This window comes from Eublepharis macularius, chromosome 1 (genome assembly GCF_028583425.1).
Source record: "Eublepharis macularius isolate TG4126 chromosome 1, MPM_Emac_v1.0, whole genome shotgun sequence".
NCBI classification, from domain to species: domain Eukaryota; kingdom Metazoa; phylum Chordata; class Lepidosauria; order Squamata; family Eublepharidae; genus Eublepharis; species Eublepharis macularius.
The window spans coordinates 165,366,129-165,383,417 of NC_072790.1; the positions used below are offsets into that span (position 1 = coordinate 165,366,129).

Genomic DNA, 17,289 nt, shown 5'->3' on the forward strand with positions numbered 1-17,289 from the left:
CTGTATTTTCCTGAGGAAGTCAGTGGTGTCCCGTAAGTAGCTGAGTGTTCTGGTGGCATAGGGTGGTGTTCTGGTGGCATAAAGGACGGGGGACTCTCTAATTCCTCTGTTAAGGTTTATCTAGCGGCCATTTCGGCCTTCCACCCTAAGGTAGATGGGAAAACAGTTTCCTCCCACATCCTCTTGAAATCCTTTTTTAAGGGGTTAAATAACATGTTTCCACAAGTTAAAGAAGTTGTTCCTCAGTGGTCACTGCAAGTAGTATTAGCGGGGCTTATGAAATCGCCCTTTGAACCGCTGGCTACTTGTGAATTAAAATGGCTGTTCTGTAAGGTGGTTTTCTTGATCGCTATTACCTCTGCCCGTAGAGTTAGCGAGTTGACGGCCCTAAGATCGGATCCTCCCTTTTTGAAGGTCCATCAAAATAAAGTGGTTCTGAGACCTGACCTTCGTTTTAGACCCAAAGTCTCTACTCAATTTCATACCTCACAAGACATTGTCCTGCCTATCTTTTTTCCTGACCCTGCTAATAATTCTGAAAGGGCCTTACATTCCTTGGATGTGAGAAGGGCTATTTTATTTTACCTTCAACGTACCTCACAGTTTAGATGTGCCAAACAACTATTCGTTTGCTACTATGGGCCCAGGAAGGGAAAAGCTGCTACAGCTCAGTCAATCTCTCGCTGGGTTACTCAGACTGTTAAGGCTTGCTACTTACATGCTAAATTACCATGTCCTTTGGAAGTGAAAGCTCATTCCACTATGGCGCAGGCTTCTTCTGCGGCCTTCCTTAGGGGAGTGCCCTTGCAGGGCTGCTACGTGGTTGTCTTTCGACACGTTCGCTAAGCATTATGCTTTAGATTTGTGGGAAAGGAAAGAGGCTGCTGTTGGTCAAGCAGTGCTTCAGTCTCTTTTTCAATGAGAACACATGCCCGCCTCTTGGGTAAGTGGCTTGTGAGTCTCCCATGTGGGGCTGCACAGAAGACGGACAGTGAAAACAGAGTTGCGCTTACCGTAACTACTGTTCATTGACGTCTTCTGTGCAGACACACAAACCCTCCCTCCTACCCCGCTGTGTTCTTTCTGATAATGAGAGGGCATTAGGCGGCAAAGGAGAAACTGAGGGTGAAGGGGGCGACATCGCCCAATGTCGCTCGGGCGGGAAAAGCCGCACAGGTGCATTGGGCAGACGGGCACCCCCTAGTGGACATTTGCTAGAAAAGAAAAATCCGGTTGGCAGGCCTGCGCAGGCGCAGTCCCATGTGTGTCTGCACAGAAGACGTCAATGAACAGTAGTTACGGTAAGCGCAACTTTGTTTTTTCTGGTGATTGACTTGTCCTTGTACACCAGTTTCATAGCAGTGTGTTGGATCTAGTAGAAAATCTTATGGAAAAAGAGGGTGGAACAGATCTTTCTTCATTTTTCCCTTTCCTTAGCAGCCTGCTTTTTTCCCTCCAGAATCATTTCTGAGGGTTGAGATACCCTTGTGAATGCCATGTACAGGGAACTGCAGGTGAAATAGCCATCTCTGCTAGCAGTGTGCTACTCTGTATTTTTGGTAGTGGTGGAGATACACAGCAGGCTGCTGAGGAGAGGGGCAGAGCAGATCTTGTTTACTGCCCAGCTCCTTTCATGAGCTTTTCCACATTACACTGGGTTGGATCCTACCAGCATTTCTGCTCATCTCAGTTGCTCTCCACACTGTAGTTGCCATCCTGTCTGGCCTTTATCCAAATGGGTGCCACAGTCCTCAACATAGCCTCTTCAGTGGTCAGAAGGGGCCCTCTCCTTCTCTTCTTTCCTCTGGAAAAGCTGGTAGGATATAGCCCAGTGTATGTAACTTAACATCTTAAATGTTCCTACTACATGATACAATTTTTGAAACAAATGAGTTTGTATTTTTTTTGTTCTTTTTCTAATTTGCAGGACAAGTCATCCAGTAAAACTGAAGCCAGCAATTCATCTCGGAAATCAGATAACCTCAGAGGATGTGATTTGCTTCAAGAAGTCTCTGTAACAATTAGAAGATTTAAAAAAACATCAGTTTCAAAGGAAAGGTTGGTTTATCACTTTGTAATCTTGCTTTATGAATATATAGTTGAACTTAGTTTTAAAATATAGCTGAAAGCAAATAGGATAAATATAGTTCAAATTCTTGCTTTCAATAGATAATGCTGTACAAGGGGTGGTGATACTGTGAAAATGTATTGAAAGTGTCTGAAATATTATTAGCCCTAATCAGTTTCTTTTTAAGTAAGCAAAAAAGCTTTTCAGCCTTCTTTATTTTATTTATATTTCAATTTATATACCGCCCATCCCCAGGGGCTCTGGGCGGTGAACAGTTAAAATCGATAAAAACAAGAACTAAAATCAATATACAAACAATAAAACAAATTAACAAAGTGCAGTGGTGGGGAGAACCCTCCCCCACCCCAAAGGTGGGAGGCCGACATGGCACCGCCACCTTCAATCACCGAATGCCTGGCGAAACAGCTCTGTCTTACAGGCCCGGCGGAACGATAATATGTCCCGCTGGGCCCGGGTTTCCATTGACAGAGCGTTCCACCAGGCTGGGGCCAGGACTGAAAAGGCCCTGGCCCTGGTTGAAGCGAGGCGGGCTTCCTTAGGGCCGGGGACCACAAGTAAATATTTATTCGCTGATCGAAGCGATCTCTGGGGAACGTACAGGGAGAGGCTTCTCTTTTAGTAACGTTGTAATCCTGTGTGCCCACCACTTGCCCCTTGGACCTGTGCCCATCATGGCTGGCAAAAAACAGGATGGTGATTGTATACGGGTTCCCCTGGTTGATATCATCAACTTGTCCCTGTGTTCTGAGACTTTCCCAGGAGTCTTTAAAGAGGCAGTGGTGAGACCTCTCTTGAAGAGACCACCTTTGTGAGGATGCTAGGAAACTCTCAAAAGACTTCACTTCAGGAGTTAAAGTTCTTTATTGGTATTGCCAGTTACATGCTCTCACACCATCCTTGCTAGAACGGACAGTTACAAAAAAGGTCAAAGCAGATAAAGTTTCCCTGTGGCTACCCCCTGCCCCTTCTACTAGTCTTCCAACTCTACAAACAGGCTAGGTGATTCATAGGCATTTCAAGGTCAGGTTCCCAGGCTAGGGAGAGATTACAGCAAGAATCAGCAATCACTTCCTGTTCTTTGTTTCCCAACCCCCAACAGCATCAGTTTTAGCTGCAGAAATATGACAGGTGATCCTGAGCATCTGACACATGGCTGGTGAAAACAGGTGGTAATGGTATACGGGTTATCCTGGTTGATATCATCAACTTGTCCCTGTTTTCTGGGACTCTCCCAGAAATCTTTAAAGAGGCATTGGTGAGACCTCTCTTGAAGAAACCATTTTTGGATCCTGTTAATTACTGCCCAGTTTTGAATCTCCCATTTCCAGGTAAGGTAATTGAGAGAATGGTAGCTGAGCATTCTTGGAGGACTCCTCTATCCTGGACCCATTCCAGTCCAGCTTCCACCCTGGCCATGGAACAGAGACGACATTAGTTGCCCTTACAGCTGACCTCTGTAAGGATTGGGGTGGGGTGGGTCAATGCTGCTGTTGCTGTTGCACTGCGGTTGCAGTGTTTGACACGGTCGATTATGATCTTCTGACCTACTGCCTCGTCAGAGTGGGGATATGTGGGACTGCCTTGCAGTTGTTAGTCTTGTTTCTCCACTGTTAGGGACAGAGGGTGGCACTTGGGGAGTAGATGTCACTGTTTTACCTACTGGTATGTGGCGTCCCTCAGGGGAGGATTATCTCCACAATGTTGTTTAACATCTACATGTGCCCCCTTGCTCAGTTTGTCCAGAGTTGTGGGCTAGGTTGTCACCAGTATGCTGATGACACCGAGCTATATCTATTGATGGATGACCGATCCGACATCACACCAGAGGCCCTGGCTAAGGATTTGGTTGCCGTGGCCACATGGTTGAAACAGAGTTGGCTGAAATTAAATCCTACGAAGACGGAAGCCCTGTACCTGGACTGTGGGACAGGGGTGGGTGGGAATCCAGCTCTCACCTCTTGATGGAGTGCCGTTAAGGCCTTCGCCAACGGCAAGGAGCTTGGGATGCCACACTTTCCATGGAGGCCCAGGTCTTGGTGGTTGCCAGGTCTGTTTCTTATCTTTGTCAGGTCAGGCAGCTTGCTCCCTACCTCTCGTTCTGTGACTTAGCTACAGTGATCAATGGAATGGTTACCTCCAGGCTGGATTACTGTAACTTACTCAATGCAGGGCTGTCCTTGGACCTGACCTGGAAATTGCAGCTGATCTAGAATGTAGCGGCATGTATCCTTATGGAGACACCACTTTGGGCACATATCCATCCAGTGCTGTGTCAGCTTCACTGGCTTCTGGCTGAGTTCCAGATCAGGTTCAAGGTTTTGGTCTTAACCTTCAAAGCCCTTAACAGACTGGGAACAACATACGTATGGGACCATCTCTCCCAATATGTCCCTTGGAGAACTCTTCACTCTTTTGATAACCATCTGCTGGTGTTCCCCAGCCCAAAGGACATTCGCCTGGCCTCAGCCAGAGCCAGGGCTTTTTCAGCTCTGCACCTGCCTGGTGGAACATGCTCCCTATGGAGAGGCAGGCCCTCCAGGACTTGTTACAGTTCTGCAGGGCTTGTAAAATGGAGATGTTCCACCAGCCTATGACTGAGGCGATATGTCCTCGTTTGCCTCCCTTGCCCCGCCTAGCCTGCCCAGATTTGTGATATATCCATCTATTTCTATTGATTAGCTCCTCTGCAGCTGCTTTATTCAGATGTGTTAGTTGGTGCCTTTTTCTTGTTTGTATTTATCTGATTTTTATGGTTTGCTGTTTTAATGTGATTTTATGCTATAACTTACATTTATGTAATGTTTGATACTGTTATAAACTGCCCTCAGTTTGCTCGCGAGGGTGGGCTATAAAGTGAACTAAATAAATAAATACAATTGCAGTGGAAGTGCCATTGTCAGGATGAAGCTGAAACATTTCCTGAATTAACCTAGATGTATTTGGGGTTATGCATCCATGTTCCTGGATCAGATCTGGGATTCTCTGATTTGATTTGGGAAAGCTGGTTTTAGCCAGATCAGCAAAAATACAGCTTTTCCCCCAGATCTGAGTTGCACACCCCTACTCCCTGGAGGCTAAAACTGCTTTTTTTAGATTAAGATCACGTGAAAGCAGTACAAAAGGAAATTTAGTGGGAAATGGCACTGTATTGACCCAGAGACTCACATCTGCCATCTCTGACAGCTGTGCAAGTCACTCAGGACCCCTAGGAGCCTTTAAGAGCTCTGGTTGTGTTTTTGAAGCACCCCAGCTTCCTGGGTTCTTTTAAGTGTGTGTACCTCCTTGGCAAGCAATACTGGACACAGGCAGGTAAAATATTATTGGAGTTTATTAAAACAGGAGCATATACAAAGCAAAAACCGCTCTTCAAAGCATTTAGGCAAGTCTTGAAAACAAATAAGACCTGCTGTTCTAGCTGCGTTCTGACTAACTAAAATATTACTGGCTAGTTGACTAAACATTCTCTGAGTTGGTTCCAAAGTTGGTTGATCTTACCAAATTCCGTCCATGCCAGCTTACTCTAGGCATCCTGGAAGTGTCATGGAGCTAAGAAGCTCTCTCTCACATTGCAGGTGGTTGACAATGGCTGCAAGGCAGAAACTGATAAACTGGCTTTTTGAAGAGGCTTCTTGAAATCTAGGAGCATCTGCCCACTCACAGGAACCAGTCAGGGCTCAGTTACTTAATTGGACATTACAACATGTGAAAGTTTAGGGAGTGTAGCTAGAGCTAAGCGCAGCACCAGGCTCCGGCCTTCTCAAGGCCGCTTTCTCATGGAAAGAAAGCAGTCCACAGGTGCAGTTAATTAACAGAGCTAGAGATTTTCCAATAAAGAGGCCTAGTAAGAAATTTGCAGGACAAGAGGCCTGAACCAAAGTGTCAAACTTAGCATTCTGTCTTAGGTGGTACAAGGCCTGATCTTTACAGGCACACACATATCAGCCCCTTTCAAAAGACTGTTCTTATGCCAAAACTAGGGTGTTTTTTGGGACCTTTCGAAGTAGCTGATGAGAAGTCTTAAATGGTGCATCCTCATCCCTTTTAGCCATGGCCTTGAATGTTGTAATATTAAAAAGCTGGGTTCTTAAGCACTGGCATTTTCAGCAATTAATTCTGTGTCTTTTTTCCCCCTAGAGTTCAGCGGTGTGCAATGTTACAGTTTGCAGAATTTCATGAAAGACTTCTTCGTAGTCTCTGCAAAAAGGCAGAAGATGGAGCTGTCACAGAACATTCTCAGAGTCTTGTATTAGATATTTTATGTTGGCTGGCAGGAGTTCAGTCCAATGGACCTGGCAGGTAAAAACTTTCTGTCCTGCCATTTGTTAGGGAATGTTATTTATCTAAATGGTTATACTTGAAAGTCAGAATTTGTTTTTCAGTTCAAAAGAAGCAAATGAGAGCTTGCTGACAAAAACAAGGATGTGTCTTTCCGATATAGTACGTGTTTGCTTCTTTGAAGCAGGTCGAAGCATAGCACACAAATGTGCACGGTTTCTGGCTCTTTGCATAAGGTTGGTAAAGATGTATTTCTTTTTGTATACATTTAATTGTGTTCTCATGATTGCCTTTAATTGTGTATGTCAGTTAACTTTGACATACTTGAATCTAGAAATCTTACAAAATAGTTAAATATTTTAGTAAGCTTATAAGGGAGAAATCCTCTTCTCCTAGTTCACTCATCTATGTACAAAACTTTGTAGCACAGCATTTTGCAAACTGTGGTCCAGGGTCCATGAGGGTACTCCTCATAGTCCACAAATCCTTTGTAAGGACAGAGGATGAATCAATCTGTCTCACTTCTGTCTAGCTAACATGAAAATAGAGTTTTCTCTTAGGTTTCTAGGATTGAGGGGTGGATTCTCTGCCTTAAGGGAAGGATATAAAATTGGCTTCCTCTCCTTTCAGCCACCATTACTTGCAATCACCTATATCGCTTAGAGCACCTGCCAGAATTGGGTCCAGACTAATATTTCTTCAGGCGCAAGGACTTCTACTCATAGAGTGTGATGTTACCTCATGCTTCCTTCCTTCTGTGGCAGCCGGAACCACCCCTCAAAATCCTGTTCCTGGGTTTCCCCTCTTCCCCCAGTAACAGAACTTTGGAGGGAATTTCAGGAGGGAGGAGGCAGTAAAATTATGCTGTACAAGAGAAAATTCTTGCAGCTGTGGAAGCATTAACCTGAGTCCAACCTAGTGATTAGTGACAGGGAACCCAGTAGCTTAGTGATAGGGGAATTTTTAATAGTACTCTGCTGCCAATTTATAAGTTCCCCTATTTCCACTTACCCACATATATTTCAAGACACCAAACACAGTGATTACAAAAGAAAAATGGGTTTATTATTTATAGAATAAGCTCATGACACGTATCTCTTTAAGGTCATATGTGTAAAGACCAGTCACATCAGAGAATCGTACATACCCTTAACGCTAATTGTTTACAGAATGAAAGCTCAAAAGGTTAATACAAACACTTTTTCAAAATTACATTTCCCAGGATACATGGCACCCAGCAACCCTGATTGACAGGACAATCAGATCTCACTGTAATATAAATACCTTAATGCTGAAGTCATACTTTTGTCATGGGTTCAAAATTCTTCTGGGAAGAAACACATTTGTTAAAATCTTTGTTGTGAAGTGAAAACAAGAAAAAATGTTTATAATTAAAAGGAACTTTCTCGCCTCACTTTAAGATTGAGCTGACCTGTAGTTCAGTCACAGAAGCCAAGAAGAAAGAATCTGCCACTGAGGCAAATTTGCCTCTCATGTGTGTGTCTTTTTTGCTTGAGTGAACTCACACTTAGATTCTTAAAAGATCCCCCCTTTGAGCATCATGCAAGCTCATAGAATATTTAAAAGTCATTATCACACTTCTGTGGAATGTCCAGAGACAGTTGGAAACATTTCTGTAATTTTCTACACAGCATAAGTGAACAACTGATGAAATACCAAAACCCCATAAGTAAAATCAACAGGCCTCTCTCCTTGTGATGACAAGACCCTTAAGACAGGCCCATGGCCATCTAGGAAGATCAGGCAGCCATGATCAAAGCAAATTATCGCACGTTCAAAGGATATAGTTGCTAGTGCTGTGGCTGAATCTTTAGTTACAATTTTAAACAGCATAGAGTCTTCAAAAAGCTGTTTCCCAACATCTTAGTTGTTTCTACACAGGGAATAAAAAGCCATAGGCCAAAGTCAATCCATACATTTTTGTTCATGTTAAAGCTGGCAGGTCTGTGTCCTCGCAGGCAGACCTGTAGTGTAAAGGCAACAATTGTGGCAACTCAGGCACTATCCAACTAGGTAGATTTAGTCAGGCCAGGTAATAATGTCCCTCCAAATTTTGGGCAAGGTTTCCACAAACCCAATAATGTCTTGATAATTAATAATGCTATCACTATAATTAGACATGGTTGTGTAGCTCATCCTGCATCCAAGGCAGTATATCTGAGACATCTGCCTGGAAACAAAAAAGATGACTAAAACCCAAATCCTTTAGAGAATTGCTCAAGTTTTCTACCAGATAGAGGACACAGTCATGTATGGTGTCTGAATATACAGTGACAACTATATGCTTGATGTGCTTGGCTACAACCTGGCTGATATAATCAGTGTCCAATGCAAACCAATTTTATAATACCATTATCCAAATTTAAGAATTTGCTCAAATGACAAATTGTCACAGCTAAGGCTGCATTAATATGATGATCTTCAAATCTTTAACTATGACTTTAAAAAGGTCTAACATTTGCTCATCTCAACATTTTGGTAGTGTCAATACAAAGGGCAAAAAGAACACAAGGCAGGGGCCATCCATATATCCTCTTCCAAATATAGGCAGACATGTCAATATTCTCTTAGACAAACTCATGGCACCTTGTGGGGTATGTTAAACCAAGAAGGGTGGATGCACCCCTGCCCGCCCTTTTGATACTACCATAAAGCTGAAGAAAGCCATCAGCCAGATTCTACACACACACAACAAAAAATCTAGGGCCATTGACCACAGTTCAGGTATTAACTTTAATCTGTGTAGGACATCTCTCATCAATATTGTTGTCCATTCTGGGTTTCTTGTTTTTCTTTCAAATGTACCTTTACTGGATGAAATCCCTCTATAAAACACCTCCAGAAAATATAAGGTCCAATAACTGCATTTTTAAAGTGGTGGATATTAACATGGTGAATTTTTAACAAAACCATGTCCTTTACATTTCAGAGGCACACAGTGCTAAATTATCATGTGGTGTGAATAAGGTGGTATAACGAATCTGTGACTCATCAGTTCCTTTCTTAAAGATGGTATACTCATCAAATAAGTCAGACAGATATTGAAAACCGTTGTGTATATAATAAGTACAGCTACGATGAGGACTTGTTCTTATCCAAACTTTGTGCCTCTTCCTAAAACTGCTAGGTGGAAGGCATGTTTTATTATAGCTATTAAAAGGACTCTCTCCACCAGGGAAACGCATAAGGAACTTCCAAAATATGAAAGGCACACTGTGCACCACCAAAGGGTTGACAAGCTGATTATATTACTCATCCTAAGGACGGGAAAGATAGAAACCAATAAAACCCTGGGTACTCAGGTGTAAGGGCATACCATTCCATCAAACCTCTAATGCCTGTAACCGTCAAAAGAGATGAAAAAATTTGACCAAACTCACCAGTAATGAATTGTACCATCCCTCTGGTCATATACACCACAAGGAGAGATTAGAACTTATTCATGAATGTGGTTGAAAAGGGCACTCAGCTGAATTACACATGTAGAAGCATCAGTTGACAATTTTGAAAGCATTATTCTATAAGGGAGATTTCAAATAGTATCAAAAATATCCATTAAGGGGGCGTGGCGTCGGCTCTGAACGGGATGGACGCACTGTGCTAAAGCTCCGTCTCGATCCCACCCCGGACCCCTAGTAAACCACGTTCTACTTCGTTTTGCTGTGCTTGAAATGAAGGGTAAGCAAGATCAGACATTCAAAAAACAAAATACCAAAGCAGTTAAAAGCTTACAAACATACTTCCCAAGTTCTCAGGCGGAGAGTGCTGAGGGAGAAACGGAGGGTGTGAGGGCCAATATGGCGGCCGCGGGAAGCTCGGCTGAGGCGCGAAAGCTACCGGCCGTATCCTATGATCCTGCCCTGAAAGCCTTGCTGAAAGAAGTTGAAACTAGCTTTGTAGATCGGCTATCACTTATGATGGAGCCAATTTCTAAACAAATTAACGACCTTAAATTGATAATGGATGCTGTAGCTCAGAGGACGGACCAAGCCCTGACTCAAACTGCGGCTTTAAAAGACGACGTTAGAATCCTCCAATCTGAGAACAGCAAAGTCCAAAATAAAATCCTGGACATTGAATTGCAGCTGCGGAGCTCCAATTTGAAATTCCGGGGGCTGGAGGAGGCTTTTACAGCAGATATAAACCTTACTAATTTTCTCTCGGAATGGCTGGCGAATGAGCTTCACCTGCATGAAGGATCACCCATAATCATTACTAAGGCATACAGAATTGGCGCCAAAAATAATGAGAGGAGGAATGGGCCGAGAGATGTGGTAGCAGTATTTGCTGACTGGAAAATTAGAAAGAAAATCCTTGAAACGGCCAGAATGAAACGATTTTTCACATGTAAAGGAGCAAAGATCAATGTATTCACGGACCTCCCATCTGAAGTACTGGAAAAAAGGCGGCAATTTAAAGCTATAACGGAAGGTTTCAGATCGGCCCAAATTGATTACAGCTGGACCCGATACTCCACACTCCGAGTTAATGTCAACAGCAAGGTTCACTTCATCTCGACGCCCGACGATGGTCTTCGTTTCCTACAGGAACTAGGCATTGAAAGCGCCATGGAAACCGAGGCGAACTCACTACGAAGGAAACGCAGCTTGCCTCTATCACCACAGAAAAACAGCAAAGTCTCCGTCCATGACACCTAGCTCAGAGGGAAGTTTTTTCTGAATGTCGTTCTCTTTTGTATCTGAAGTAGAATGTTTGAATCAGATAATACTCGCTTGCATTTAAAGGGTAACGGGGTGGGATTGAATAAGGAGCTTTTTGCTCTATTTAGCTCCTTTTTACAGGCAGTCCTTTCTTTTGGCTTGAAGCCGAAGCTCAGAAAAGTTCTTTTTACTCTGATCTTCTGAAGACTGTCTAGCAACGGGGTAACTAATACTTCCATTAGTGAAGTTTTGTTTGCTTCTCCTTTAATTACCTCATCAAATAAATAGCCCCTTCGGTAGTATTGGGATCGACCAGACGAGGGGGCACTTACAGCAGTTTTCTGGTATGCTAAGGATCTCACTTGCTGTACCGATTTAAAGGTGTAGCACGTTGAGTTGCTATTATACCTTTTCGTAGATAGTGCTTGTCACTACTCCTGGGTGGCAAAACTATACAGGGCAAAGCTAGGTGGCTTGCCCTTGATTGATTGACCTCACATGCCCAATATTGATTAGCCATACCACAAAATTCATTGAATATATAAGCTAAATTAATTACATATCAAGCAGAAGGGGGGGGAGGGAATAGGAAGCCTTACTAATAATTAATTTCAGTGTGATTGCCTCTTCTCGAGGACCATGATGGACCCTACATGCTTATATTACAATACTGCATAGATCCTATAAGTTAAAACCAGCATTTCTCTCCTTGATTAATTTCACACCAGTTGATTGATTACACACAAGGAATCTACAGGGCTTCCCCTATAACTATAGGGACAAGAAATTAGGGTTTCATCAATTACTTTTTTATTAACTTCTAATCAACTTAAACTATCCTGATTAAATAAGGGAGGGGGGAGGGGGGTTGCCTTCCATTGATTGAAGGAATTTGATTCACAGTTTGTACTTTTTGACTTGTTAGGGAACATAGGAAGCACTACTAATAATTAATACCTGAGTGATCACTTCTCATTGATTATCATTGTAGGCGCTGTATATATATATCTCTGTATTAACTTAATTGCTTAAAAAACCTCTGACAAACTTCCAATTAATTGTTTATAACCTATCAAATTGATTATTCATTAAGAGGTACACAGCTCTGCATATGACTACAGGAACAGGGAGTTGAAGTCTCATCAATTAACCCACTACTTCTCTCGAATCAACTTTACTTGTACTGATTGAATTAGGGGAAGGGGAGGGGGAAGGGGATTGTCTCATATTGGAAGTTTACACTTTATACCCCGCTGGACATCAATTATCTTGTGATTCTTCTCTCTTTAAAGGATTGGAAGGGTGCTTCTCTACAGGGATATAATATTACACAATAGAACTTAATGTATAATAGTTTGTCTTCATATTTGACGTGTTAATGGAACTTGATTGTTAAAACAGTAACCTATACTGGTTGCTGGCAACGCATTGTTCTAATTGTTTTTTCTTCTTTTGCTACACTGACCTACCTTATCACTGTATCGCGTTACTGCAGCAGGCGCGACCTGCTTGCTTTTGACACTCCACTAGTACCACTTTGACCAGCACGACTCCACACTTCGCCAACTGGGTAACTACTTAATTGGCAATGACTTCGCAAACAAGTTTACATATTGTCACCCAAAATTTAAGGGGGCTTAACAATCTCATAAAAAGGAAAAGGGTCTTATCAAAATTGGCAAAACTCAAGGCTGATGTTGCTATAATTCAAGAGACTCATCTGCATGCATTGCACGATGAAGAACTCAAGGCCCCCTGGATTAAAATGCAATTTCATGCGAAGGGATCCTCGAAGGCCCGAGGGGTGGCGATATTACTATCTAAAAATACTCAATTTGTACACAAAGCTAGTCTAAAGGACCCCAGAGGGAGATACTTGTTTATCAAAGGTCAGCTGACTGGTCAGATGGTCACAATGGCCTCAATTTACGCCCCTAACGCAAGCCAACTAGATTTCTTGACTGAAACTCTGCAAAAACTGCAAGATTTTCAGGAGGGACCAGTGATAGTAGGTGGGGATCTTAATTATATAGTGAACGGTGAATTAGATAAATCCTCATTTAACCACAATGCCACTAAGCCCAAAAGGAAACTCAGCTCGGCACCTTCTAACTCAAAGCTGCTGTCGATACTCAACCAATTTCACCTAACTGACATCTGGCGGGAGAAAAATAGTCTGATTAGGGATTACACCTACTACTCCTCCCGACACAACGTATACACGAGAATCGATTACATTCTTGTATCCACAGACCTCTCTGAACGGGTGAGCCACTCTGAGATTGGTAACATAGAATATTCAGATCACGCCTGGGTGAACTGTAGGGTATCCCTGGCTTCTGAATATCCTAAAGAAAAATACTGGACCTTTAATAAAAACCTCTTACTTAATGATAGCACCACCAAAACAATAGAACAATACATTAAACAATACTTGGATGAAAACCCAACAGGACAAACTTCATCCCAAACGGTGTGGGATGCACTTAAAGCAGTGCTACGGGGGAGGTTGATAGCGCTCTCGGCATCCCTGTATAAGACTAAAACACAGCAGAAACAGCTCTTGCTTGACAAAATTAACAACCTGGAGTGTCTACATAAAAGAAATGGCAGTAAAAAAGTATATAGGCAGCTGCTGCACGAGCGCAAAGCACTAGAGGCTCTTGAAACTCAACAGATCCAGAAAAACCTTTTATACTTAAAACAAAAATATTGGCACCACTCGCCCAAATCCTTGAGATACCTATCATGGAAGGTAAAAGACAAAAAGATTAATAGACATATCAGACTAATCAAAGACTCCAATAATCAAGTGCTCACTAGACCTGTGGAAATAGTAAATGCATTTAGAGATTTTTATGCCAAGTTGTACTCTTCGACCAAGCCAAACAAGGAGAAAATCAAACTATATCTGTCCAAACACAAAAATATTAAAAAACTGGCGGAGGCCCACAAAGTAATAATGGACAGCCCTATCACCAATGTCGAGCTTCTTGACTCCATCAAAGGCCTGAAACGTAATAAAGCCTCGGGGCCGGATGGCTTCCCGGCAGAATTCTATCAGAAATTTGCGGCAGCAGTGCACCAACCTTTGCTTTCAGCCTGCAACGACATTTTTGCACTAGGAACCCTACCCGGGACGTGGTCGGAAGCCAACATTACATTAATACCCAAGGAGGGCAAGGACCTCTCAAACCCTGGCTCATATCGGCCCATATCGCTTCTAAACGCGGATTACAAAATCTTTACCTCAATTCTGGCGAAACGGCTGAACTCCTTTATAGGGGAATATATTTGTAGGGACCAAATTGGCTTTATCCCCAACAGAGATATCTCAGAGAACATCTACAAAGCCTTAAATATATTGTCTTATAGCAAACATTACGATCAACACCTACTGTTCCTTTCTCTAGATTTAGAAAAGGCATTTGACTCTCTTGAAATCACTTACCTGCAAGAGCTTCTGTCCCACATGGATTTTGGTCCTGACTTCCGACACGTGATTGAGGCCATATACGACCGTCCCCGGGCAACTATTAAAACCAATGGTGTCTCCTCGCACACGCTGACCCTTTGTAGGGGCACGCGACAAGGCTGCCCGCTGTCTCCCATCCTCTTTGCTTTAGCAATTGAGCCCCTTGCTGAAGCCATAAGGTCCAACGAGCAAATCCAAGGTATACATATTAATAATACCACTTTTAAACTATGCCTCTTCGCAGATGACATTTTGCTGTTTATCTCCCACCCTCTGGACTCTCTAAAACAACTTCATAAAGAACTAGCTCAGTTTGAACTGATTTCAGGGCTAAAAGTTAACCAAAATAAGTCAAGTCTTCTCCCCGTTAATTTGCCTGACCCCTTGAGCGATAAGATCAGACGGCTCTTCCCATATCAATGGGCTCAGTCCCACTTGCATTCCCTGGGCATAAATATCCCCCAAAACCCGGACCACCTGCTCCGACTTAATCACCTGTTGATAATGAAAGGAATTAAAGACACTTTATTCAAATGGAACAAGCAAACATTATCTTGGTTCGAAAGATACAACTTGGTTAAATCCTTCATCCTTCCACAGCTAATATTTCTTTTCCGAACGGTCCCAATAGATATTCCTCATCACTTACTGGCCCAGTGGCAAACATCCCTTACTAGGTTTCTTTGGGATCATAAGCGTCCCAGAATAGCTTTTAAGATCCTAAGGGCCAAACGCTCCAGGGGGGGATTTAATTTCCCTGATATCGGTATGTACTATACGGCAGCTAGACTGACGGACATAGCTCAAATCCTGCACCATAACATGCACCTTGACTGGATGGAAGTGCTGCGCCCACATCACCGAACTCAAACGATTGGTGAATTATTCTGGACCAATATTGCCCACCGCCCCCCTACGCCAAATGGGAACATCTTCCTCAAGGCCCTTTTGAAGCTCTGGGATAAACATAGGTCCAAACTGCTACCTGAAATCTCTCGACTCTCACTAATGACCGCACATGACGGGGTACCACCTCAACTCACTGGTACTGGCGCAGCAGCCTGGGAGTGCCTTAGGAACAAAAGGCTGACAGATATAACCTCTAAAACTGGCATCTTGGATAAAACAGAACTAGCCCGCAAAATAGGTAGAGAGGTTCCGTGGTACTTCTACTTTCAGTTAACCTACTTTGTAAGAAGCCTGAACATGAGGCGAGTTTTATCAAAATCTATGACGGAATTTGAGCGGATTCTTGAAGCCGACTCTCTCTCCCGCAAAGGACTCTTGTCCAAAATCTACAACATGCTGATAAACTCCCATACTGAACAGAATATGACATTAAAAGGCAAATGGCAACAAGATTGCGAGGTCGATATCTCACAGTCTGACTGGGAGCGGGTCTGGTCCTCCAAATTGTTAAACACCCCGGTCATCAACTCCAAACTACAAAATTATAAAATCCTCCACAGGTGGTATCTTACCCCACACCAGTTGGCTAGAATAGACCACAAAAGATCCCCTCTTTGCTGGAAAGGGTGCGGTGAGCAGGGAACGTTTATTCACGTATGGTGGAGATGCCAATCCATACAAGGATTTTGGTGCCTTGTTCTCAACGAGATCAAAATCATCACTTCCCACGTTATTCCTCCTAGCCCTGAGTTAATCTTTCTGGATATCTGGACTGATTCCACTATACCTCGCCAAAGAAGGGACCTAATTCGCACACTCCTGATCGCAGCCAAAAATGCGATTGCAACTAAATGGAAGTCACCAGTCCCCCCAAATTTGCACATGTGGTATAGGATGGTGTGGGACCACCTTATAATGGAAAAAATATCTGACAGATTGCGACTCTCTACAAACCCATTGAAACCATCTGACTTTGCTGCCAAGTGGTTCCCCTTCTTGGACCACCTCACCAAAAATGAGTTCTTATCATCTCAGCTGCCCTTTCAAGCGATCATAAACCCAGAAGTGTGAATGGTCAAGGAGCCATTGTGGTACTGGGATAGTTATGCTATATTGCCCGTGAAATACAGTTCAACAAATGTCTTTTATTGTATGCTTGCAGACTAGTTAAAGTATGACACCTAAGGTATATGTATTGGAAACCTCTTCTTATGTTCCAGTTGTATTATGGAAATCGTTTTGTGTATTGTTTTATGATATATATTCCTACAGTTGATGTTGTTATGCCTTACTGTTAATAAAGTTTAAAAAATTTTTTTAAAAAAATATCCATTAAGTGCTTCATGACCAGAGGGAGGGATTTGTTGATCCTAATTTTATTCAATCATATACATTTTGTTTTAGCAATCTTGGGTCAATATCCCTATTTTCCTCCCCTTTTTTCTGTCTATCAATCCCACTCATTCTGAATGGTATAAAGTAGAAATCCTCTGTTTTATAATAAATAAGGGAGCATAAACCCAGTGATGCTGAAAAGTCTAAAACCAGTTATAAAATGTCTTTTGCTGTCATCATATAAAACTCATGTTAAATCTGTGCTAGAAACTTCTTCCTTTTCCCATGTGAAAGATCCATGGGCTGAACAAATTTAATTCAAGGCCTCTAATTGGTTGAGTGGCACCAAGAAGGTGCTGTCCTAATTTAGTTGACATAATTATTTTTGCTATAAAATTTGCTATAAAACTGGCTGTTACAATGCAAAGGATTTCACTGTAAGGATAGACACAGTCTGTACTCACAGACAATAATAACCAGTGGCAGTTTTCAGTTAGATTTTATAATATTGATCTACTTCTGTT

At 42.6% G+C, this 17,289-nt stretch overlaps 1 protein-coding gene across 2 annotated transcripts in view; it reads left to right on the forward strand.

Annotated features, from left to right (window-relative positions):
• The window catches only part of BIRC6 (baculoviral IAP repeat containing 6), a 330,219-nt gene that overhangs the window by 66,864 nt on the left and 246,066 nt on the right, over nt 1-17,289 (forward strand). For both annotated transcript variants that reach the window (XM_054976787.1, XM_054976793.1), the window contains exons 17-19: nt 1,928-2,058; nt 6,224-6,385; nt 6,469-6,600. In XM_054976787.1, the coding sequence (XP_054832762.1) occupies nt 1,928-2,058; nt 6,224-6,385; nt 6,469-6,600 (425 nt within the window). The remainder of the gene's footprint in view (nt 1-1,927; nt 2,059-6,223; nt 6,386-6,468; nt 6,601-17,289) is intronic.